The following is a 25,346-nucleotide window of genomic DNA, read 5'->3' on the forward strand; positions in this document are numbered from 1 at the left end:
AGGCGAGGGTGAGCCCGGACTCCTGTGAAGCGCATGCTTTGCACCAAGCCACGTCCCCTTGCGCACCGGCTCCCTGCAGCCGCATAACAGTGGGGGGGACACGCCCCTGGTTCACCCCTGCCCCGGCTTGGTTTGGCTCCGTGTTGGTGCCAAGCGCCTGGGGGCTTCACAGCCCCTGCCCGGCCCGTGGGACACGTGGCTCCTCACGAGCGTCCGGCCCCCGCCCCCGCGGTGCTCCTGGCTGGAGGCGAGCGGGTGCCTCTCTCCGGCGTGCGGAACGGTGCCGAGCCCAGCCTGGCCGAGGAGGAGACTGCAGCCCAGTGTGCCCGAGGGGGGCTGGGGGGCAGGAGCGGCAGCCCAGCAAGGGGGGTTAAGGACTCCTGGATGAGCCTCCCCTGAGCGCTGCCCCGTCTGAGGTGCCAAAGCCCGCGTCCTAAGGGGAGGTCTTGGGGCAAGGCTTGCGTTCTGCGGCAGGGAGCAGCCGTGGCCCCGTGGCAGAGCACGTGATGCGCGCACAGAAGTGGGCGGGTTCAATCCACGTGCCTTTGGACAGACCGGAGAGTAGACGGCGGTGCGTGTGTGGCTCTAGGGGCTGCGGCCGCAGCGACAATGCTCTACCCTGCCGTGAGCTTCCGGGAGGTCTGGCTGGAGCCCAGCTGCCATACAGCCCGCAGGGCCTGATCCTGCCTGATCCTGGCCGCTAAGCAGGGTCAGGGCTGGTTAGCATCTGGGTGGGAGACCTGAGTCCCGCACAGGGCCGGGAGCGGGACCAGATGGCCTCCTGGGCCCCTTCCAGCACGATGATTCCGTGAAGGAGACATGAAAGAGACGCACCAGAGTGTGATGCTGTGCAGCTTAGATGGGACATGCCCAGCCCCCTGCAGCCACACGCCGGAAACATGCATTTGCCCGCGGGCTGCTCAGCTGGAAAGTTGCAGGCCTGCAGCCCGCTGGGTGGCCACACGCAGAGGAGGAGTGGGGGGGGGGTCTCGAGGGTCCTCTCGGCCCCCTCCGACTCTCCCTCTGTTCTCTTTGGGGAGCCGGGGGTCACCCACGTGCGGCCGCGTCCCGCGCACGGCATCGCCCTGACTCTTTCGCGCCCCTCGCCACCCCGAGCGGGCTTCTCAGCCCCTGCCTCACGGTCCCCGGGACCCCCTGCCAGCTTCTCACTGAGCGCTCTGTGTGCCACCCGCAGAGACAGGGATGGAGAACAAGGCCATGTACCTGCACACCTTGGGCGAGAGAGAGAACGGGTCCATCCTCGAGGAGCTGCCTGAGGGAAAGAACGCGTCCAAACTGAACCTCTGCGATGACGGTGAGTGCTGGGGAGATCCGAGGCCGTGGAGGCGGTTGAGGAGCTGCGGCAACGCACGGACGCTGCCCCAGGCCCAGAGGGGGGGGGCTAGGGGGTGGCGCCTTGGCCCGTCCCCACAATAGGGACCTGGGAAGCTGTCCTCCGGAGTCAGGAGACCCTTCCCAACCCTGCTCGGGAATGATGGGAGCTGTCGTCCAGCACATCGGGAGGATACCCGCCTGGGTCAGGCGGAACAGCTCTGGCGTGGCCCCAGGAGTCTGTGGCCTGCAGCTCCCTCCACACCTCAGCACAGGCCGATGGGAGATGCAGCACAAGCCCATCCGGAGGCCCACACGTTCCGCATCTCTGCTCTCCACAGACTCAGCTGCCTCCCAGGCCCATCTCTTCCTCAGGTTGGGCGCTCATCCGGCACCGGCTCCTTTCAGACACATTTCTTCCCGTGCAGGCGTTCCTGGGTTGTCTTGTGCTGCTCTTGCGGGTCGTTGCGTTACCTTTCCCGCTGTCTGTTGTTATTGTCACGATGGGTAATCGGTTGTTTTTAAAAATCGCCCTTCTGGTGCTGAATTCTTGTGCCCTGGAATCCCTCCTGGAGGAAGGGTGGTTTACGGTCTGTTTTAAAGGTCATTAAATAGCAATGTGACATAGCTATTAGCAAGAGCGACTGAACCCCAAACTCCGCACCAAGGAGGCTTCTTCCTGGGATGGGCAGGCAGACGCCCTTCAGTGGCCGCCGCGTGATCCTTCCACGGCAGAGCCTCTGGGGGCAACGGGATCCTGAGCCGGCGGCTGTGGCCGTCACCCCACCTCGGGGCCCTTCCAAGATGACGCAGATCCGCCTTTGCTCTTGTGATTCCGCACAGCTCCCCGCACCACCGGCCCCTCTGCTCCAAGAATACTTCTTCTGGCACAGAAGCGCCACCAATGCTTCCTGGGGCGCTGCCAGCACGAAGCCGACCGGCCGAGAGTCCCCATGGGTGTCGGAGGGCGGCAGCCCAGCCCGGAAGAAGTGCTCCCTGGCTGGCTGCCAGCCACCGAGCCAGTGGCATGCGGCGGGAGCTCGGGCGCCGTGCGCCCGGGCTGCCATTTTCTGTGCGAGGTGAGGCGGAGGTTGGCCCTTCTCGCCCGCACTTTATCACCCCGTCAGGCGGCTTGCATGAGGCCCAGGTGCCGGACGGGCCTCTCTCCGGCTGTGCGCTGAGCGGGAAGGTTTGCTCCCACTTCAGAGCCGTTTCCTCACTCCTTCCCTTGATTCGGACGGGAATCCATGCGCTTTCGAGCAGCACGGCGGCTGCTGGGCTTGCAGATTGTGCCTCCCCAGCACAGGAAGCGACCAGGCATTCCCCAGAGGTCTCCACGCCCATCTCTCTGGCCACGCAGCAGAGGAGCAGCTGGGGCCCAAAGCCCCGAAGCTTGTTCTTTGCAAGCCGTCCAGAGACTCTTTCAGTGATGGAACAGCACAGAAAAACTTTAAATGAGCGCATGAAGCAAGCAAGCTGGTGCAGTGGTGAGGGAGTCGGACTGGAGGAAGACAGTGCGTGCGTAAGACTGGGAGCGAGGAGATCCGGGTTCTAGGCTCCACTCGGCCACGTTGCTCCCCGGGGGACTCTGGGCCAGCCACAGACAGCCAGCCCGGCCCACCTCACAGGGTTCTTGTGAGGAGGAGGACCGTGTAAGACGCCAGCAATTCCCGGAAGGAAAACAAGGGGAGTATAAATGAAATACGCCAGTCAGGCGCAGTGGAGGGGGCTTGAAGCCGCTCGCTGCCAGCCTTGCCCAGGAAGAAGCGAGTCTGCAGGGCCATCCTGTGTGACCGCCCAGTTCGGTCTTCGTGGGTTCCCCATTTCCCACCCGAGGCTCATTTGGTCTGCGCCCATGTCAGGATCTGAGTTTCTGTTTTCCTTCTCTCATGACAATGTGTGTGTATTTTGTGGGTATTTCCCCAGTTGTGCACATCAGTTGTGGGTTTTGGGGGATTGTCTACATTTTCGTCCCATTGATTAAAGCATGTTTGTGAGCCATTTTGAATGTTTGCATCTTTCACATACATTTTGAATGCGTTGCTATTGTGGTGTGCATCATGTTGCAAATTTGGGAGGGTGCAGACGCCGGCCAACCTCCGGCTTGTGTTCAGATCTGCAGTTGGTCCTGCCCTCGGGGAGCCACAGTGGCTGGATTGTGTTCAAGACGTAGCGGAAGTTACTCCCCTGCACATGTCTGTCTGCCCACAGTTCTGTTTCTGGCCACCCCTTGGCAACGCGCCATCAAAGGGGGGCAGCGTCTTTCCTATAAAGAAAGCAAAATCTTGTGACCCGCTCAGGGAAGCTTCTGGCTAGCGGGTCGGGGCCCGAGCTCTGCCTTTCCCAAGAGTTCCACCCCCAGAATCCACTGGTTCCGATGGGGAAGTCTCCGCATGCCTTCCAAGTCCCCCGGCAACTCGTCCTTTTCTCCCAGCGCAGCCTGTCTTCTCAGGGGCCCAAACGATGGCCGTCTGTTCCCAGGCTTCAACAACCCTGCCTGACCAGCAGTCCGCCTCGCCAGCCAAGTAGCAGCCCTGAGTCCTTGCTGGAAGAGGCAGTCGGTTGCGGATCCCACACACGGCCTCTTCACTCAAACGTTGGTCTGGAACGTGTGGGTGTTTGGACGGAGGACCGGGTGATGTTTGAGACTGCCGGCACCGTCTCGCCCGGGTCTCACGCCCGGCCTGCTCGTGCTCGCAGGCACTGCTTGCTCTGTGTGAATGGAGGGCGCGCGGTGATCGGCCGGCCGAGAGATGAGCGCGGCTTTCCCCACAGAGCAGAGTGGGGCCGGCTGCGTCTGTGGGGGAGCTTGTGGCAAGTTAGGACGTTGGGCAGATGGAACTGGGAACAAGATGCATGTGAGCGTGGGTCTGACAGCTTGCAGGGAGTGTGGGTATACCTGTGCGTATGCGTTTGTTGGGCACCCTCGTATGTTCTGCAAGCAAAGAGCAAATTCTCACCCCTGCACCCCCAGCCGGGGTGCCGCGGGGCTGGCGCTTGGCCGCCTGGGAAATCCGAGAACGCGGCGCTCTGCAAGTGTCGCCGTGGCACATGTGCTTGGCGGCTCTCGGGAAGGCTGGCAAAGGCTTGGGCAGTCCTGCCCAGGCACGGCCCGGATGGCTGCACAGCCGAAGTTGTCCATGCGCACAGAAGTAGATTTTTGCAGTGATAACGTGCCCTCGCCGGGAACTTAACTCTGCAGTGGTGGCCTTCTGAGCCACAGACGTGGGCAGAGGATGTTCCTGCTTATGGTTTGATTGTCTGGCCCTGCAGTAGTGTGACCTCTCTGTCGGATGCTTGCGATGGAGAGGCTCCCAATCCGCCCCCCCACCGCCCCCGGAGGCACCTCCTCTGCTGGGATCTGGCAACGGGACCCCCTTCCCGGCAGCTTCTCCCTTCTGGCTTCATGTGGGCACACGGTCTGCACTTAAACCGAGCGTGCCTGGGCCTGCACAGCGCTCCTGCCTCAGCAGCGGGGCTGCTTCTCCCCACTTCTCCCCACACAGGGCTGTTGCCGCCTGCCTCCCTCTCTTGCACACCTGCAGGCGAGGTGGTCCAGGCTCGGTCAGGCCGCCCCGGGCCGGAGCAGGCGAGGCCCCCCTCCATGCCAGCAAAAGTTCTGTGCCTTCCCAGCACCCACCCCCAGCCGCACGAGAGGAGGGGGCTTTTTAACAGGGACCACACATCCAGCAAACGCCCCCCTGCTGCTCCTCTCACCACCCCTCCCCCAGGATTCCTTTGCTCAGCTCTGACCTTGCACTAAGGATGGGCAAAAATATTCTAAGTAAATAAATAAGCGCTCCCCTGGTTGAAGTTTATGTTCCTAGCACTAGTCCAGGAAGCCCTGCACAGCGTGGGACCAGGACCCCTGGACAGTCTGTCCCACGTGGACCCTTGGCACGGGGAGCTGCCAGCCGCTGGCCCCTTTCCGTGGAACTCCCTGCCTCTGGATGTGGGACTCGGGCGGGCCAGCAGAGGAGGGCTGCAGAGGCGAGTGGGACGGGCCCCACGGAGCGCCCCGCACCCTGCCGCGATCCCCTCCGCCGCTTGCTGGCTCGGCAGGGGCGGGTCGGAGGAGTGCCGAGGGGGCCGAAAGGCCGATGCCTTTGCAGTGTGGCCCCCGGGCTCTGGTTTGCCAGCCCGGCACTGGCACTGGCCGCGACTCTCTGTTCCGCCAGCCTGGCCGGCTCGTGGACTCCCACCTCAAAGAGGGGCTGCATGTTCTGACAAAGCTGCAGGATTTTGCACAAATGCCACAACTTGCACCGTTGAGGCCCCCTCGGTGCGGGGGCTCAAGGACAGGCTGAACGTGCACATGGCGGGCATGTCGTGAGCGGAGTTGGCTGGAGCCGGGGTCAGACTAGATGGCACCGGAGCCCCTTCTGACTTGCTCTGTTTCTATGCTTCTATGTACATTGGTAGAATTCGTGTCGTTTCACACACATTGTACAAGTCACTGTATTTTGCACATTTCTTCAAAGTGGCACGCAAGAAGCATCAAACTGGTCAGTTTTGTACAAACTGCCTGCTGCCACGGACTCATTGGCGCTGAAGTGGGCAGGAAGTCCGTCTTGCTCGGACGAGCTGCCCGCCCCACGTCAGCACACCCCTCAGGGGAGGCAGGAAACTGGGGAGCAAGCCAGCCAGGCCCGGGGCCCCCCCAGCTCCTCCTCTGCAGCGTTGCCATTGTCTGGGGAAGAGCGAGCGGCCCGCTGTGGAGGAGGGGAGGAGCCGGGCTCCTGCTGGGCCACGGGCCCGGCCAGGTGCCCAGCACGCACGCCTTTGATGCTGGTCCGGCCTGGAACACCTTGATCCTCCAGGTCAGACCAGCAGGAGGTAATATTCCGCTGATTAAAACATCACAGCGTCGTGGCGTCCCCCGATCTGAATTTCGTCGTCGGCATTTTCTCCACATCTCGGCCCAAGTGTGGCTTCCTCTGCTCAGATGGCCCTTAATACCGCCGTGTCTGCAGGAGAACGGAGGGATGCCACCACCGTTCCGAAGTTGGTCCTGCCTAGGTAGCGCTAGATGCTGGCGCCGTCTTTCGAAGCTTTGTTGCAACTGGCCAGGTGAAGAAAGCGAGATGCAGGCCACCCGCTGCCCGATCGTGCACTCGAAAAGTCAGCCGCGAAAGCAGCAGGTCGGTCTTACCCATAGCGCCTCCATGTTCCATTGCCCTGCCAGCAAAAGTGGAGCGCCCGCATTAGAATGCGCTCGACATGCCGGCCGCTGGCTTGTGGCTTCCGCCAGGACGTCGCCAACAGCCGGCCGCGTGTGCAGGCCGGAGACGCTTCGCTTCGGCTCGGCTCAGGCGTTTGGCAGCTGGGCCTTCCGCTGGAGACGCTCCCCGCGTTCTGTTGCCCGCGAGCAAGGACCCGGGGGGGCTGCCCCTCACACAGCAGCTGCCCCCTTGGGCTGGGAGCGGCTGCTTCTGCTGATCCGGCCAGTCTCGCTCGTGCTCCTCAAGGGCTCCCGCGTTGGTGGCGGGGAAAATGTGGCGGCTCTCCTCGGCAGGAGGCATCCGTTCCCATCCGCTTGGCCGGGGACAGGATGGGGAGGGGCTCCCCCTTTAGCACCCCTCCCCAGAGTTCCCGGTTGCAAGCGCAGCGTTTTCTCCGGGGGTGCCGCTCGGGCTGTGCTGGCACAAGGGTGACCTCGGCGCCCCGCGGTTTCAGCCCCAGCTGCAGCCCTTCACAAGCACCGTCCCCCGAGCGGCCGGCTCTGCTCACGCCTGACGCCCCGCTTGGCTTAGCCCGTCGGCAATGCAGAGGGAGAGGCTTTGTGCCGGGGGGGGGGGGGCTTTTCCTGAGAGCGCTGGCAGGGGCTGGGAGAAGTTTTGCTCCCCACAGTGAGCTCCGCACTGGGCCGGCAGGAGGCGCTGCACACGGGCCAGCGTGGAAGGATGCCTGCCCCCCCAGCCCCCCCGCTGCCCGACCCCCTGGCCTCGCTCCTCCTCTTCCCTGCTGCAGCCTGCCGGCTCCCTGCCTCTTGCTCCGGCCGGGACGACGGTGGAGGTAAAGGGGGGGGGGGGGGGAGACACTGTGGGCCAGCAAGCAAGGGAAGCCCTGAGGAAGAGGAGGAGGAGGAGGAGCAGGAGTGGCTGGTGAGGATGGCAGAGAGAAGGTCCACCCACGCCTTGCCATGGGCCTTCCAAGGCCAGTCATGTGGGGCAGGGGCTGTGAGCTTGCCCTCTGCCCCCTTTCCTTTTCATTGGTGTCCCCCTCGCTCTCCTTCCGGTTGGACAGAGATGCAATCAGAACTCGCTGCCGAAAGACAAACGCAACAGTCTTAAGCATGGCTCCATCAAGCTATGAGGAGAGAGGGAGAGAACGGCGCATGCTCAGCCTCGAGAAGAGAAGGCCGACGGGGGACATGATCTCCCTCTGGAAGTCCCTCCAAGGCTGCCCCAAAGAGGAAGGCCAAGATCTCTTCTCGCTGGTGCCGGAATGCAGAACGCGGAAGAATCAGTTCATGCTGCAAGAACCCAGATCCAGGCTGGACATCAGGAAAAGCTTCCTCACTGCCAGAGCAACACGGCAGTGGGACCAGCTGCCTGGAGGGGTGGGGGGCTCCCCCATACTGGAGGCATTCAAAAAGAAACTGGACGGTCATTTGAGTGGGATGGGGTGAACTGGTGTCCTGCAGCAGCAGAGGTTGGACTCCAAGGCCTTCTTGGCCCGCTCCAACTCTACCATTCTGTGATTCTCTGGTTCCAAGTTATACTTCATTTCGACGCGGTCGCTCAGGGATGTGCCGGCGTGCGTTCTTGTCTTAGCTGCATCTCCCTGCAGAAGGACCGTGACAGCAAGAATTCTGGGGAAAAGAAAAGACAAGAAGATAGAAGGAGCTTTGCTTAATTCCACTCTCTCTGCCCCTGCCGTACATTCCAGCCCCTCAAAACCAAGCCATGTGGCTTCTTTCCTTCCTTCACCCCTGAACCCCCAGAACGTGTGGCCAAACATCTGACATTTCAGCCCAAGCAAACTGTGTCCGGCCACATCGGTGCGAGGCAGGGCTGAACATCAGCGCTCTCGTCCGGCCAGCCTGTTGCTTGCCGGCCCGCCTCTCTTGGATTCGTGCCCCCAGTCGCAATCTGTGCTTTTTGTGCTCGCACAGAAAAGTTCACAAAGTGAACTCACTCAATCATGAAAGTTGTGAAAGAAAGCTCAGGCTTGCAATTTTCTGACGTCCAGAGGGCACTGGGCTGGGGAAAGCAAATGTAAACTGTGGTTTGTTGAAACAAGCCAACTCCATCAACCGCAGCCTGGCGGCTGCTTTATTCGAGGGGCCGTTGCTATGATTAAGCGGAGTTTGTCTGGACTCGGGCACCATGGAAAGCTGCGCTTGATCTAGAAGGGAAGCAAAACTGTCTGAGCTGCTCACAGCCATGCGCACGGCGGGGGGGGGGTGCACTGTGGATCCTACTTGTAACGTAGTGTAGGAACTGAGGAGGAGGCTGCCTCAGGAGTCAAGGTGCCGGTCCATTCAGGCCAGTGGTGCCAGCGCTGACTGACAGCTGCAGCTAGCCCTCAGGGTTTCAGGCAAGATTCTGGATATGTTAAGTTACGCTGTTTGTGCATGAACATGTGTGTGTGTGAGAGAGAGAGAGAGAGAGAGAGAGAGAGAGAGAGAGAGAGAGAAATTGGGCTTGGAGTTTATGGGGAGAAATAAAATCTGGTTTACAGGGAAAGATTACAGGATAAACTTTACCCCGTAAAGGCATCTGCCCAGAAAGCTCTTCTTGAAGCTGCCCGAGTGCCGTGGTCTGTGCGCCTCCCAAGCCCTTTGTTTTAACTGTGCTTTGTTTGGAGCGGTTCAAAACCGTGAACCGAGCAAGAGGCCAGATAGTAAAAGATCTGAGTCAGGACGCAAAAGGTGAAGAGGGGATTTATGTAATGCCTCGTCTGAGCATTAAAGGAAGCGTGCAGCTGGAGAGCTGAGAAGGCCGGTCCACACGGGTGCCTGGCGGCAGGGGAGGTGCGGGCAAGAGCGGGCCGCCTCGGCCGAAGAAGCGGGTCACGGCTCGGCCTCACCCACAGTTCCAGCTCAAAGTTGCCCCAGCTGCTGCCCCCCGTTGCATGCCTCGAACTACAACATTTATCATCCCCAGCCAGTGCAGCTGGCTGGGGATGATGAGTGCTGTGGTCCACCCCATCTGACTTGAAGGCACCAGCTTGTGGGAAGCGATGAGTTTGGTTTGGTGCGTTAGCTTTTCCAAGCATGCAAGAAAGTTGGAAGGCGTCCATCCCAAAATGCCCATCGCGATTCCGGTCCCTGCTGAGGGTGAGCCGCTTCCATACGATCAGCAGCAACGAAAGGACAACAGGAGGGTGGCCTCGTTTTGCAGCATCAGAGGCAGTGAAAACGGGCGCTTCCTGAAGTTGGCTCTTTGCGAATGGGCGAATTCCCAGGGCTCGGTCCTCTCCACGCAAGTTTTACAACTGCGGCAGCATTCCAAGGAAAAGATGCAGTACAAAATGCCAGAGATAAATGAGTAAAGAACTGGATTTTTCTGAAGTCGAATGGATGAAAACTGAATTTAAAGCATTTCATGTTTGGGATTGAAGGAATGTTTTATTTTTTAAGTCGGGTCTGGTTTGTTTCATTCCTTTGACCGAGTTGCTGCATTTTAAAGCAGGTTCCAGGAAAACTTGGATTCCCTTTTCATTCTGGAACTGGAGGTCAGCGGGGACTCTGCCTCTGGTGATCGAGGGCCAATCCTGCACATGCCTCAGCAGGAAAAGGTCCCGCAGCTCGCGGCATGCGCCCGCCAGTCGTACGGGGAACATGGATCGGGTTGCCCCTTCAGATGGCCAGGCAAGCTGTTCCAAACACGGTTGGATGCAGCCGTGTCGCCGTGGGTGGGAAGCCGTGAGAATCGCACCACGGCCAAAGCCCGAAAGGGCTGGATCCTTTTCCGTGTGCCTTCTTCCAGATCTCCTTGCCAAGGAAAACGTGCGGCTCTTGTGGGGCACGGGATGGGGCAGAGGGCTCGCCTCCCCCTTGGAGTGTGGCAGGTGCCATTTGAACGCCACAGTTGGAGAGCCACAGGCTGCAGCTCCTGGCGTTCCCCGTAACGGGGGTACAGAACCCCACTTGCCAGTGGGCTCCCGGGGGCCCCAGTCTGGCCTTCCAGGGGGGCCAGAGGGCCCCTGCCCCTCCCTGCTCCATAGGAGTGCATGGGGCCATTTTATGGGAATCTTGTGCTGCTTTAGGGATCCGCATGTGTGTGTGTGTGTGTGCGTGCACGTGTGTCTCTGGGCTTTCCTAGAGGAGGAATTTATAGTGCCTTCACTCGTGGCTGTTGGTGGGGCATTGGGGGGACAGCCCCCCCCCGTTTTCCTAGCACTTCCCCAGTTGTGGTCTGGGCGTGGGTGGGAGGGGATCCAGTATCCATGTAACCAATGGCAGCGCTTCCCCGGGGGGGGGCGGCGCAGGTCCTTGGTGCCACATGGCCACCCAGGTTGGATGCAGCAGAAGCCACGGAGAGGGAAAACGGATGGGGCAGAGATCAGACGTTAGTTTTGCAGACCAATGCTCACATTTTGCACAAAGCCGCCTCGCGACGCACCCCCTGCCCCTTCAGCACGGGTTGGACGGTGCCGCGTGCTTTCTGGTGGGAATGCGCCGAAACGGGCCCAAGAGGGAGAAGGAGGCTGCCGTCTCGTCTCGTCTCACCTCCTGGATTTCTGCCACCGCCAAAATGTGTGTGACACGGACACAGGAACTGCAGGAACGCGCCCACTGCCCTCCACAGATAAAAGCAGGCAGCGCACGGCCCCCGTCGCCCGGAGCCCACGACCCACGTGCGGCCTTTTCTTCGGAGGTCGTGGCTCTCGGCCTGCCCCCGCGATTAACCAACGGCCCGTGGTCTGAAGCCCCACTCGGACGCGTGGGGAGGAGATCGGGCTGGCCGCATTTGCCTGGGGAGGCCCGTGCAACTTGGGAGGGGGCACAGGGAAGCGCCACCGGTACTGCAGAGAGCCAGAGCGGGCTGGCCGAGGCTCAGGGCCTGCGCCCCTCCTGCCCCATGGCGTGCTCCCCACACACCTGCGCTCCCTCTGCCCAGACCAGGGCGGCGGGGGCAGCTGCCACGCAGAGCTGCAGCCCCTTGGCCAGTCCAGCGAGGATGAGGGGGCGCAGCGGCAGGGGCGGTGGCAGTGAGGGGGCAGACCCGCCCCAGGGCATCTACGGATCCGTGCAAACTCTGCGCCATTGGAAAGTGGGGGGCTTCCATTTCTCAGGGGAAGCAGGTCACAAACCATGTGAAGAGTTCAGGCGACAGACGTGATGACGGACAGCCAGACTCACCCTGGGGGCCCTCGAGCCGCCCAGTTCTTCAGGGAAGGGCTCAGGTCCCCCAGCAGCCCCCGGGTGCTGCTGTGATGGAGACGGCCAGTCAGCACCCCCCCTTCCCCTCCCAACTTTTAAGCCCCTTTCCTGACCATTCTGGCCTCCACAGAGCAAAGGCAACTGGATTGAGCTCAGCTCCTGGGGGCTGCAGGTCCCCCCGCTGCTGTCCCTCCCGCCTCCTGCACAGCTCCCACCCCACACGCCCCCTGCATTTTCTCCCGTTTCTTCCAGGGCCTCGCAGCTCCTCCTGGCCCCACTGATTTTGTACGAGTTCCAGCTGTCGGCATCTCGCTGACGTTCCTCACGGCTCCTGCCTCTTCCCGTCTGTCGAAGGCAGATGTGGGGGTGCAGCTCCCCCAGGCCGAGGGCAGCGGCGTCCCTCGGCCCCCTTTCACACGGCCCATTCGGGTCTTCACGGGCGTCGGAGGTGAATGGGCACCGGAGGGGAAAGGGGCATCGGAAGCAACGGCCGGAGGGAAGCAAGCGGGGCCCGTGCTTCTGTGTCTCGCCCCAGCCCCGATTTCGAGGTGGAAAAACCCGAGGCACGTCTGGCCCGGAATGGCCTGAAGCATGCCAGCCTGAGGACTAGCAGCCGCGGATGGCCTTCCCGCCCAGTCCCCGTCCACGGCCCCCCAACCTGGTGGCCCCCACCACGCCCTGCGGGGAATCCTCCGCTGAACCCCGTGCCCCATGGAGAAGGGCTTCCTTTCCTCAGTCCTGAGCCCCACCATCCAGCTCCACAGGAGGAGGCCAGGTTCCAGTCTCCGGGGGCAGGGAGACGAAGGCCTCCCGCTCTTCCTCCTCCACAGCGTGTGTGATTCTGGACCCCCCCCCCCATCGTGCCTCCACTGCTGGCCAATCTCCCGTGCCGAGCGGAGCCCAGAGGTTGTGCGGCCGACAGCACTGTCGCTCTCCTCAGAGCGCACTTCGGGAAGGAATCGGGCTGTGGCTGCCGGCGTGTGCGCTGCCCGCCAGGCGCACTCGGCCCCGTCGTTAGCAGCATCGTTGCGGAGGGGCCTCGGCCCCCAGGGTCAGCACACGAGAACGTCCAAGGAATGCCCCCCCAAGAGTATCCGACCGGGCCTTTTGCAGCGAGGGACTGTGCTTCCGGCACCCCATTTGGACGTGTCCTGTAATTGTCCTTTCGAACACACGTTCAGGAGCGTGTTGACGGTTTTTGAGGAGCGCTCTTGCCTGCATTCGGCTCCGCAGACATTCGCACGGGTTGCCGACGCGCGCGGGATAGTCCTGCAGGTGGGCTCGGAGCCGTGTCCGCGAGTGCGGAGCTTGCGACGAGCGCCCGCTTCCCCCTCTCGGGAAGCAGCCGTGGCTAGGCGCGCGGCTTGCTGCGGGCCCGTGGGGAAGACCCTCCTGCAAGCCCTCCCTCACGGGGTCTGCCCTCGGTGTGTCCTGTCTGTATTCTCATCGCTGCCCCACGGCATCCTGGCAGGGAAAGAGCTGGGCGGCAGGAGAGCCGGGTGTCCGCAGCGCTTCTCAGCACCACAGCCGGTGCCGGAGCGAGGTGCTGGCGACCCAGCGGGGGCCACGACGGGCAGAGGGCGAGTCCAGCCGCCTCTGCAGGGGCCTGGCCACGCCTGCCCTGAACCCCACCATGCTCCTGGTGAAGCCTCGCTTCGGTTCGGGCTCCCGCACTCCTTTGGGATGAGGTTCCAGGTTGTCGGCTCTCTGGAGGACCAGGCTGCCTTCCCGGGGCGGCTTGCAGACCCTCTGGTGCTGGTCTGTTGCTTGAAAGCACGGGGCGTCTCAGCTCCCCCGGAGGATGTGTGGGGCCGTGGCCGCTGACGTGGCATCATCCGCTGGGGAAAGGGGCCGAAGGGGTGGGCATTCGGGGCAGGTGTACCTCCTGCCTCACTGGCTTTTCAGAGGTCTTTGAGATGTGGACAGACAGGGTGATCTGGCGGGCGGTGTTCATTTGGACTTCCGAAAGTTTGGCAGGGCCCCTCTCCAGAGGCTCCTGAGCCGGCTAAGCAGTCATGGAGTAAAAGGGTGGCCAGGTGGCGGTGGGGGGGTCCTCTTTCGGATCGCTAACTGGTTCAAGAGCAGAAGGCCAGGTGGGAACAAGTGGCCGCTTCTCCTGATGGGGAGAGGACCCCCGTGGAGACCCGCAGGGCTCTGCGCTGGGGCCGGTGCTTTCCCGCCCATTCAGAGAAGGTCTGGAATCGGGAGCACCCGTGAGGTGCGGTGGGCCAGGTGCCGTACGGGGCCGGTCCCCACTCAGCCCTGAAGGCACAGCCGCCCAGCCCAACCTACCTTGCAGGGCTGTTGTTGTCGGGGGGGCGAATTACGTGAGCGGCCTCGAGTTCCTAGGAAGCAGAAAGGGCAGGAGATGAATACAGGACAGCCCAGGGCCAAGCGAGAGATGGGCCAAGGAGTCTTGCCCGTTCTCTGCGTCGGCCTCCCCCTGTCCCGCCTGCCCCTCTCCTTTGCTCTGCCTTGCGCCCGGGCCGGGCCGGGTACGTGGTGCAGCGAAGGCGAGCGAAGCAGCCATGTGGTCCTTCCGGCAAGGAGTCTGCGTCAGAAGACGAAGCCCTCGGTGGCCAGGTTTCCCCGGGGGCAGGCCAGGCTGCCGGGTGGCGCCTCTCCTCAGGGGAGCCTCCCTGGGCCAGGGCATGGCTCTGCCGTGTCCACGCAGGCCGGCAGCAGCGCTCCCCGCCCTGCCCGGAGACGCTGCCGGCACCGGGCCCGGGAGCGTCCATGCGCCGAGCGGGCTGCACCAGGGGCCACGGATCGTGCGGCCCGGCCCGGTTCCGCCAGGGCCACCAGGACGGCTCCCGAGGCAAGGCAGCCATGCACACGTTGCGGGTGCCCGGCGCAATTCCTTCGGCGGGGAGTTTCCGGGCGCAGGGTGCAGGCCGGTTGCCCTGACATTTACCCGGGAGCCGAGAGCGTGGGGCTGCGCCAACAGCCTTCCCGCGATGGGTTGGGGAGCTGCTCCAGTGTCAAGAGACCTCCAAGCTCTGGAGGCAGCATGGCGTCGTGGTGAAGAGCACGGGACTGGGGCTCAGGCGATCCGGGTTCGAGTCCCCGCTCGGCCATGGAGCCAGCTGGGTGACTCTGGGCCAGTCACAGGCCCTCAGCCCAGCCTACCTCACAGGGTTGTTGTTGTGGGGATAAGATGGAGGAGGAGAATGATGTCAGCTGCCTTGAGCCCTTTGTGGGAAAAAGGCAGGATACAAATCGGGGGGTGGGGGGTGAAGCTCCCAATGTGGTGTCTGCTAAATTAACTGTGACTTTGCAGGAACAGATTCCATTGCAAGCAGCTTCAAACTCTTCCCCGTTTCTGTATTTCCTGCCTGTTTTTCAAGCCGATATTGCTTGAAACGATATTGTTCTGCGGCAAACCTTGGCTCCGGAGCCACGCATTTGATCGCTCCTATAGGCAAAACATTTGTGAGAAATTTCTCCTGCCAGATTCTTTTTTCAAAGCATGTTTTCCAAGAGCTCTCGTTAAACCTTCTTCGTGAGCTGTTCTCTCCCCTGCTCTTGCCTCAGCCCCGGGGGTCCCACTGCAAGCATGCCTCCCCCTCCCTCCCTCTGATCCGGAGAGGGCCACCCGCCAAACTGATACCATCCCATGGGGAGCAAGGGGGGCAGCTTCCCTGGGCAGCGAGAAACAAAAGACACACTTGCTGAGCCCCAAAGTCACCCCCCTCCTCCCCATTCAGTTATTATCAAGCGATGCTGCAGCACCTTCCCGCGTGCAGAGAGCTCCTTCCCACGGACAAACAGCCTCACAATGCTTGCCCTCACAACAACCCTGCTGGGTGGTCCCAGCCCAGCTGAGTGGCTGGCACACGCCTCGTGTTTCTGTGAGCAGCGCCAAGACACTTCACACGCGGACACTGGGGGTGCGATGCCCTCCGTGAGCCGCTGCACGTGCCCCCGGGAAGCCCGTGGGCGAGAGCCCAGCGCCTGCAGATATGCTCAGAGGGCAGCCGGACTTTGCCCCGGTGCTTCTACGGCAGAACTAGAACGAGCGGGGGAAAGGGCAGGGGACGGGACGTGAGGATCGGTGCCCTGGCCAAGAGAGCTGTTCGGTCGTGGAACGCACGACCCCCTTTGCGAGAAGCATTGAAACAGCGTCCGGACTTGGCGTTCAAAGAGAAATCCGGAGTGGATTGAATTGCATTTAGATTTCCGCTAATCGAATAACATTAATTTGTTGACCAAAGTGCAGGTCTTTCTGAGTGTGTCCAGAAAAGCAGCACGCGGTGCTTGGGGCAAGATTGCTGAGCATTTATTTACGTAATTTCTGGAGTGGGAAAATCTAATTTCGTGGGGCTGTGAAAATGGATTGGACGTCTCCCTCCAAGCCGCACCGTTCACGTGGAATGGGGTCAGGGAAATCGGGCTGGGCCGGGCCAAGCCGCCGGGACCGGGCTCCGATCCTGCCCTGCAGAGCCCCGCGGAGCCCTTCCTCCGAGGAGCCCCCTTGCCGCTCCCTGCAGCAGCGGCTCAGGGCCAGGCGGCCTTGAAACGGGGCTCGCCTGGGCATTCGGAAAAGCCGCTGGCGTGTCTCCCTCAGTTGCTCTGCATCTGCAGGAAGGAACTGGAGCGCCGTCCTGCAGGGAGGATGCGGCCCCTGGGGGCACCCCCTTAGCTCTTTTGAGGAGAGGGGCTTTAAGACCCTCTGCGGGGATCCCCAGAGATATCCCAGGGCGTGTTGAGATGCGTCATCCGAAGCTGCAACGGGTCGTTCTGCTCGCAGGGTGGGGGGCGGTTTGGGTCGCTCCTTGGGGATGTTCCTCCCCCTGCGGACTGGGAGGCCTGCCTCGTACTGGGCAGGTGCTTCTGCTGCTCAAAGAGGGCCCAGCTTGAACGGCCAGGTCCGGTCTGAAAGGTCGGGGCCACGGGCGAAAGCCCCTGCCCTGTCCGAGGGCTGCTGCTGGCCGGGCCAGGAGGGCTTCCCATGCCTCGTGCCCACAAAATGAGGCGGGCACCCCGCCCGGAGGAGCCACGGAAGCACGAAGGCCCACGGGTTCTCCTAATCAGCCCCGCCTCCCGCCCCCCACAGGTGCAGGCAGCAGGAAGCGGTCTCCCGGCCCCTGCAGCCACCCCGGATCCTTGGCCGCCCTTAAATACGCCGTGGTTGGGCTCTACCTCCTCGTGTTCCTGATCCTCGTGGGAGTTTTCATCCTCGCAGGTAAGGCCGGCTGCGTGGTGGAAGGGGGCTGCCCCAGACCATGCCTGGGGCAGGTGTGGCGGTGGCGTCCCCCTGGCCAGCGAGGGCGCGCCTTGCCGGGGAGGCCTTTGCGGGGAGGCCTTTGCGAGCCCCTCAGCCTCAGCTGTGCTCAGAGCAGGTGGTCGTGGAGGAAGCCAGAGATGCGGGGAAGGGAACGCCACCCTCTCCCCGGAGACGGGGTGCTTCCTTCGCACCCGGCGAGGTTCCCGTTTCCCCTGGAAGCTCGCAGTGGCGCTTCTGCTGGCTGGGGAACGTTTGGCGAGCAGCACCAAGTCTGACGGCGCTTGATCCCCGGGGGCTCCCCATGAGCCAGTCCAGATAAACCGGGGATGAAGCCACGTGTGCCCCCTGGCCCTTGCTCTCGGGGCTGGCTGGGGACGCTGGGAGCTGGAGCCGGGCGCGCAGGGAGAGCGCCAGGTTGGGGAAGGCTGTGCTTGCACTTCCTGGATCTGCAACTGCCGCTCTGCTGCCAGGCTCCCCCCCCACAGCACGCACCCCCCTCCCCCTCCCCCGCCAGAGCCGCTGGCCGGTGGCCACTCCATGCGCTCGCGAGGACCACCACCCAGGCTCCCTGGGCGCCGCCATGGGCGGAGAGGCCCGTCCAGCCGAAGCCGAGGAGCGACGGCTGGCCCGGGGAAGGCGCGCCCGAGCCAAGCGAGGTCTGGTGGGTGGCCACGAACATCCGGCAGCGCGGAGTCGGGGTCTGTGGGCTGGGCAGCGGCCACCTCCACACGCTGCCAGGAGGCCGGGAGGGCTGGGCGAAGGGACGGCTGCCCAGCCAGGACAGGCCCCAACGCCGGAGATCCCGTGCCAGCCCTCTGCTTCCTGACCCTCCCCGGGGCTCTCCCCAGCTCTGCCTGGCTGCCCGTTCGGCCGGCATCCCCACAGGCGCCGAGGGGCTTGCCCCCGGGCTGAGACCCGGGCCCCGGGGCCCCGGGCAACTGCCCAGAGCGCTTCAGGGAGCGTGGAGGTTGTGTGGCTGCGCACAAGCGGGCAAGCGCTCAGAGCATCCCCGCTCTCCCGTATCTCGGCTGGCGAGCCATTTGTGGGTGCCGCTTTGCTCTCACGTGGGGATCAAAGCCTCGAACGGAGTGTGCCTGGAGAAGAGAAGGGGGCCTTCGTGCCCCCCGCGGCCTTCCGCCCCCCTGCCCCCCGCGGCCTTCCTCATGAGCCCGCTCGGTCCAGAGCCCCCAGGGCAGCCTCTCCCCGCCACCTGGCCGGCTTTCCCAGACCTGGCGGCACAGAGAGCAAGTGCAGCTGGAGGATGCAGGCAGGCGGGGTGTGGGGGTGTGGGGGGGCACAGCGGCGAGCCGAGTCCCCCTCGGGGAAGCTCTTGGCGGGGGAGGCCGGGCAGAATACCAGCCTGCTTCGGCTTCGCTGAAACCTTCGGCGAGGCATGTCGGCCTTTCCGAACATGAGTTTTCCATTACGGTTTCCCTTTCGCCTCTGCTCCGTGGCCTCCCCTCCCCTCCTCTTCTCCTCCTTGGCAAAGCTGGGAAACTAAATGATTGGCAGGTGAGAGGCGGAGGGCTGGGCCGGGGTTGGGGGGGGGGGCGTCTGGGCCTGGCACCGCCTGACCGCGAAAGGGGCCGGGGGCCGCAGCGCGCAGCTTGGTGGACGTGTCAGGCCGGTGCGCAGCCGAGCATTAGGAAAGGCACCGAAAACAGGACTGGTGGAAATCGCTACAAGTGCTGCCGCGTTTGGGATTTTGCCTCCCGCCCTGGTTGCCGCAGCCTCACGGAGCGGAGCAAGTGCAGAGGGATTGATCCGGGGGCCGCAGCGATGCCCCCAGGGGGACCGGGCCCCACAGCTGGGATCGCTTAGCTTGGAAGGGAGGCTGGAGATGTTTGAAAGGATGCCCGGTGTGGAGCAGGTGGAGAGGGAGCCAGATGGGGGACCGGGCAGGCTCGGGTTCGAGCCCCCACTCAGCCACGGGGCCCCCAGGGTGACCCGGGCCAGCCCTTCCCTTTCAGCCTGGCCTGCTTCGCAGGGTTGTTGCTCCGAGGATAGCGTGGAGCTGGGGAAGCTCCCTTGGGTTCCTCGCAAGAGCAGAACAGGCCCAGATGGGAACGGGCTGCCCCGTGGGGATGCGGATCAGGCAAGCGACCGGTGCGTCACCCCGGGGGCGGATTGGCGGGGGATTCAGGGCGGCTTGGGGGGACCCTTGACACAGTGCGGGGTTCTGCTGCAGAACTCGCTACCCCGGGGGGCGGTCTGCACATCCCCTCTGGGGGCCTTGAAGGCGGCTCTGCCCGGGTGACTCCAGCATCTGACTGGACGTCTCTGAGTACTGGCTGCTGGGGAGCATGGGTGAGGAGGTGCTGCGGCACCTTTGCCCAGCTTGGGCGATCCCTCCACGTGGACAGAACGCTGGACTCCATGCCCTGCTCTGAGCTGGCAGGTTTCTTCTGACGTTCCTAAATCCCAGAGGGCCGGATTGGGGCCCTATGGGGGGCTGGTTCAGCCCCCGGACCTGTGGCTTTGCACGCCTGCGGTATGCCCGAGCGGGGCCTTCGTGCCCTCCGGCTCCTCCGGCCCACAGCCGCCGCTGCTCCGAGGCTGGAGCCCCACGTTCCAGCCACTGTCCAGGCGCACCCCACAGCTGTGGGGCACTGGGCACACGCCACACTCGCAGCCGGCCGCAGAAGCCCCTTTCCTGTCGGGCATCGCTGCGCACCCCGTCGCTTTGCATGCTCCACGAACGGCACATTTTCCCACCGGAGCCCAGCTGGACAAGGCTCCCCGTCTCTCCCCCCGGTTAGGGAGGAGGAGAAGAGGGGCGCGGGTGCTGCCGGCTGCGCTGCCCCTCCCCACTCCTCCCCTCGTCTGCAGGGGGGGCAACGTCTGATCATGGTCAAGAAGGGGGCTTCTTTCGCAGGAGGGGTGTCGTCATGTCAATCTGTTTATTTTTCTCCCGGAGGAAAACGGGCGACTGTTGTTTCTGCAGGAGGTGGATGAAATTATGTACAAAAACAGCCGCCCACCCACTTCCACAGAGAAAGCGCTGCTGCCCAAAAGAGCAGATCGGGGGCGCTGGGGTGGGATGGTCCTCTTAAAAGGCTGCATCCTTAAAGGGGCAGCAGCAGGCAGCGGAGGCTCACATCTGGGGGGCTGTAAAGGACCCCCACTCTGCCCCCCTGGCGGCTGCGGGACCATCCCCACTTGCCGAGATGAGAGACTGGGGGCCCCTGCTCTTCACTCAGGGGCGTGTCAGGAGGTCTGGGGGTGGCAGGCGAGGGGACGGGTTGGTCCCGTGGCTGGCAACACCCATCAGCCACAAGGGCTTTGTGTGAACGCAGGGGAGGGGGCTTTCGGAAGGGCTGCTGCCCCATGCCTTGCCGAGGACTCGCCCCCCCCAGGGTGCCCCGACCCTGATCCTGGCTTGCGTCCCAGTCCAGTGCTTCGGATAAGAACCGGGTTGGCTCAGCCCAGTTCAGAGCCCTTTCCTCTGCGAGGGATTAGCTTGACAGTCTTTTAAATGGATAAACGTTTTCCGCTTGGTCAGAACAGAACAGAGCTGCGCACCCAGCAGCCCCTTAGGACAGAATCAGACCTGCTGAAAGAAAATTAGGGGGTTTTATGAATTTTTGTTCTTGGCCTGTTTAACAGATAGATAAATGTGTTAGTAGGTCCATCCTTAGATAAATATATGGGCTTGTTGGGAACTCCTTTAATTTCTTGGCAGAATGGAACAAAAACTGCAAGGAAAGCTTCCCGGGGGGGGGGGGTGGCCAGTCTGCTGACTAAATTCACGGACGGTGCCTAAGGGGGCAGTGGCCCCAACTGAGGAGCAGTGCTCCAGAGCCAGAAGGACCTGGGCAGGCTGTGGGAGTGGGCCGGGGACCGCAGGGTGGCCTTCAGCGTGCATAAGTGCCAGGTCTTGCACGTGGGGCCCAGGAGTGGGTGTCACGGGTACAGGTTGGGGGGCGAGTGGCGGGAGAGCAGCACTGTGGAAGGATCTTGCGCTCCTTGTCGGCAGAAGACCGAGCGTGAGCCAGCTGTGTGGTGCGGCGGCCGAGAGGGCAAACGCCACCCGCGGACACCTGGCCAGGAGCGTGGCTTCCAGGTCGAGGGGGGTGTCAGGACTGCTCTGGGTGGCACTGGCGCACCCTCCCCTGGGGTACCGTGGCCAGTGCTGGGCTCCCCGTCGTGGGGAGACACTGCCAGGTCGGGGTCGGCCCAGCGCAGGGCACAGGAATGGGAGCCGGGCTGGGAGGGCTGCCTGGGAGGAGAGTGGAGGGAGCGGGGTCTCTCCAGCTGGAGGAGGGGAGACCCCCAGGGGGCCTGTTAGCGGCTTCTGGGGGTGCGAGGGGGTGTCCTGTGGGGCAGGGCCCTGAGCTGTTCTCCCCTGCAGTGGAGGGCCGGACGCGCTCCAGTGGGGCAAAGCTCGAGGAACCGGGCTGCAGCTTGGATGCCAGGAAGGACTTGCTGGCGGTTGGGGCCCCGAGGGTGTGGAACAGGCTTCCGGGGGAGGTTGACTCCCCGTCAGCGAGGGGGTTCAAGGAAAGATTGGACAAGCACATGCTGGGGATGACATGAGCAAAGCCGGCTGGAGCCGGGGGTCAGACTAGATGGCCTGGGAGACCCCTTCTGACTCTTTGTTTCTATGTTTCTCTGTTTCCCCTTTGGAGGCAATCCAGTCTGCCCAGTTTTAGAATGATTGGGGGGGGGGGTTAAATGCAGAAGCACTTTTAATACACTTGGGGGGGTGTCTGCAGAAGGATCCAGGCTCACCTTCCACGCTGCTTGTGGAGCATTGTCCTCAGGATGTCAGGCTGCCCAGGGAGACAACTAAGTAAGGGGATTTCAGACGATTAGGCACACCGGCTTTGTGGAAGCAAGTGCAGCCCTGTATTCGGGATGGAGGGTGGGACTCATTTCCTCTCCCGCACCCTGTTCGGGAAGCATCACAGAGTCAGGAAACCCGCAGCGTTTAAGAAGGATCCATGCAGGGCATGGGCGCTTAAGCCGACCGAACATCCGTCAAATGGGTTTTCCATGGAAAGCACTGAAGGGTGCCCGCCGCCCCTTCCCCAAGGCACAGTCCTCGGAATCCCTGAGGAAACCTGCTCCGGGACTTGAGGGTGGGCTGGCAGCCCCCACAGCACCGCCTCTCCCCCTTCCGGCCACCCGTCCCCAGTTTTCAGAGAAAGAAAACCAAGAGACTCTGTCCCACCACCTCCCGCCTCTTCAAAACATGCCGGTAACGAAGCCACGCTCTGGAGCGGCTCTGGGGCCCCCGGCTGCGCGGGAAGCCCACTTCGTTGCAGGCCGATTCTGCCCAAGCGTTGGTCTTGGTCTGAATCAGGCACACGTCCTCCATCTCCACCGGGAGAGATGCTGGAGTGGACGGATCCAGCACTGTCCGCAGTGACGGACTCCATAAATTGTGGGCTTCATCCACTGGGATTCCTCTTTGGCTGCAGACCTTCAGCCCCACAGCTGAAAGTGACTTTGCACTTGCCCTCTGCACCCAAAGCTGAAGCGCTGCGTCGAAGCGGGAAGTTCTGCGTGTGAGGCCCGGCAGCTCTGGCCTCCCCCGAGGTGGATGGGTTTATTTACCACCAAGGATATCGTCACAGGACGCCGCTAAATTCCTATATCTTTGCAATTCTCCCCAGGGCCTCGCGTAGCAGGAAACTCGAGCTCAGATATGTACTGTATGTTGCTCAGAATTAGGCTTGCTTCTAACACTCTCCCTTTGCAGAGGGTCGAAAGGTGATGCATCCGCCTGGGTGAAGCCCCCGGCGGTCCTTGCCCAATCCGAGGCAGCGCTTGCACGGAAAAATCCTCCATCGGGGAAGGAATGAGCGCTTGGCTCGTGCCCAGGAAACACGAGGTGGATTCCAAGCCTGCTCCAGAATGATTCAGGGACACAAGGAGCTTATTAGGATCATGTGGTTTGACCCTCTGAGTACACACACGCTGCAGAAATCATCCCAGCTGGACAAAAACTCGCCTTGACAACCGGCCAAGCTGGAGTCGCAAGAAGCCAGCCGCCCGCCCGCCGAATCGGAGCACACCTCCTGCCCCATTGAACGGCCTGGGGGCTTTACGCCGGTGGACCAGAACAAGGCGTCAGCACTGGGATGGGCTGCTCCTCTTTTGCAGAGAAACAAAGCACCATTCTGCATGAGGGCGTCGGAAAACGTTCCGCTCAGACGTGATGGGTGAACAGAACGGATGTCCGGTTTTTGGTTTTAGTTGCTTTGTTTTTTGTAAGCCGTCCAGAGACTTGTAGTATTGGGACAGCATATAAAAACTTCAGATGAATAAATAGATAAGGGCAGTCAACCACGTGGATGCTAGTTGGGATGAGATGAATGTGCCCATCGTGTTCCTAGCCATGCACAGAGCTCCTTCTCTTTCGTGGCATCCCAGGGGGTCTTGGGAGAGGCCCTCCCCTCCCCTCTCTGGGGGTCTTTATTGTTAAGAGTGGTTCTGCCATGCAGTAGCCCAGTGAAGCATCTCATAGGGTGCTCTCGAAGCACGCAAAAGCATAGCAACATAGAAACAGCGCGAGTCAGAAGGGGCCTCCTGGGCCATCTAGTCTGACCCCCGGCTCCAGCCGGCTCCGCTCACGACATGCATGAAACAGGCTTTGTATGGGGCACTTGGCCAATGACCTACGGACCCTGCACACTAATGCCTGCCCCCCACATGCTCTGGCAGACCATAAATCCCCAGACTCACAGAGGGGGTGCTCTACACTCTCTCCTCCTGCATCTTAAGGCCTTTGGAGAACTGTAGATGCAAAGAGCATTCCTATCACCAGGGGGAGAAACCCAAGCCCGGGACCGGTCTGGCCCTTGCGGTGCCCAAAGGTTCCCCGTCTTCCGGTGCTGCTCCAACTGTGACTTCCTGCCCCCTCGAGCTGGAACACCCAAGGCCCAGCGATGGGCTGGAAAGTTTCCCGCACAATGTGCCGATTCTTTGCCGATGTGGCCCCACCTCTTGCCTCCAGCCATGGCCCACTGCTGCAGCGCACCTGCTGCCCTCCTGCACATCTCTGAGACGGAGGGCAAGCCTTCCATGCTATGGCGGGGGGATAACCATGCCAGCAGGAAGCCCCCCCCCCCCCCCCGGCTGTGCTCCACGCTCGACTGCCTGGAGCAGGCACGATCCAGTGGCTGGATGTGCCGAAAACCCCCCTTTGCATCACGCGCCAATGTGGCCGCCACAGCCCAGGAACTGCCCCATGGCAAACCAGCGCTCTCGCGATCCTGGAGACCAGAATAACAGAGGCCATGCGCTCCGAGCCTGCGGCTGCTCCGTTCATGTTTGTTTCCATTGGACTCCCTGAATGTGCTTTGGATGGTCCACAAAGACCTGGGAAGCATTTCCACTTCCTCCACCACTGAGAAGCTTTGTCAAAAGCAATCTCCTTCAATTAAGTGCAGCCTGAAACGGAGCACAGAGGAAAACACGGTGGAGCATCGTCTTCCTAGCAAAAATGCCGCAGAAATTCCTTTGGAAAAAAGAGAGCGTCGCAGGCCAGTGGGACTTGGTCAGAAAAACCGTTGTGATGGTCTGGAGCTTTTCTTTCCCCGTTAACACAGTCTTGTGGTGGAAGTGGGATTGAGTAGGACAGACATCGGAGAGAGTGGAAGTATTTCGGGACGGTTGGAATCCTGAGTGGGGCACAAGTCTCCAAAAGGGGAACCATCGCCCCCCGATCTTGGTAGCACAAGTCCCCGCAAACAGCTGCCATCGTCTCCACCGGAAAGGTTTCCCCGGGCAGTCAGCCTGCCGAAAAGCCTCCCTGAGGGCTTTCCTGACACCTTGGATTACCTGGGGAGCCCTGTCCTTGCTCCCCACGCCGTACCGTCCCTGGAGGTCCTGGCAGAGGGGCAGCAGGGGGAGGGCTGGAGACGCCCCCCTCTGCGGCGGCGGCAGCGTCTCCAGCAGCACCTGGCAAGGTGGGAATTCCGGCACGGAATTACGGGGTGTGGCGCCCAAGGCTGGGCTTCTGTGTGCCGTGGCCGTGGCACCCGGGTGGCCAGCTGTCCCCAGGTGGCAGTGCCTGAACCAAGGTCCAGGGGGTCTGCGTGGTCCCCGGCACGCCCTAGCCGCAGCAGCCTGCCTGCAGGACGTCCCGAGGAAAATGAATGTCCCGGGGCTGCAGACCACCCCCGTGTCCCCAGGGCAGCGCCAGCAAGATGGTGGCGGCCGAGGCCAATTCCCCAGAGCGGCCTCTCCTCCTCTTCCGGCATGAGAAGAGCTCCCAGGGGAGCAGCTCTTAAAGGGTGCGCCAAGCGCTCACCTCAAATCGAGGCTGAGGCTGCGTAGGGTGTGGCGGGGTGGTTTTCTGCCGTGGGGCCTCACATCCCGCTCGCCATGGACCAGTGTGGGGGCAAACTGTGCGCCCCCACCGATCCCTCGCTTGGCCCCATGTTTGTGGGGGTGCACTGGCGCCTCCGGGGAGCAGGGAGGGGAGAGACAGCTCCGCGCCCATGT

The 25,346-nt window shown here is 62.4% G+C and overlaps 1 protein-coding gene across 1 annotated transcript in view; it reads left to right on the forward strand.

The window, feature by feature from the left end:
* The first annotated feature begins 1,203 nt into the window (after positions 1-1,203).
* SCARA5 (scavenger receptor class A member 5) overlaps positions 1,204-25,346 on the forward strand; it is a 73,176-nt gene continuing 49,033 nt past the window's right edge. The window contains exons 1-2 of the mRNA XM_044450306.1: positions 1,204-1,321; positions 16,728-16,850. Of these exons, the coding sequence (XP_044306241.1) occupies positions 1,204-1,321; positions 16,728-16,850 (241 nt within the window). The remainder of the gene's footprint in view (positions 1,322-16,727; positions 16,851-25,346) is intronic.

The sequence above is a fragment of the Varanus komodoensis genome, unplaced genomic scaffold (genome assembly GCF_004798865.1).
Source record: "Varanus komodoensis strain SLA01 unplaced genomic scaffold, ASM479886v1 scaffold64, whole genome shotgun sequence".
NCBI classification, from domain to species: Eukaryota; Metazoa; Chordata; class Lepidosauria; order Squamata; family Varanidae; genus Varanus; species Varanus komodoensis.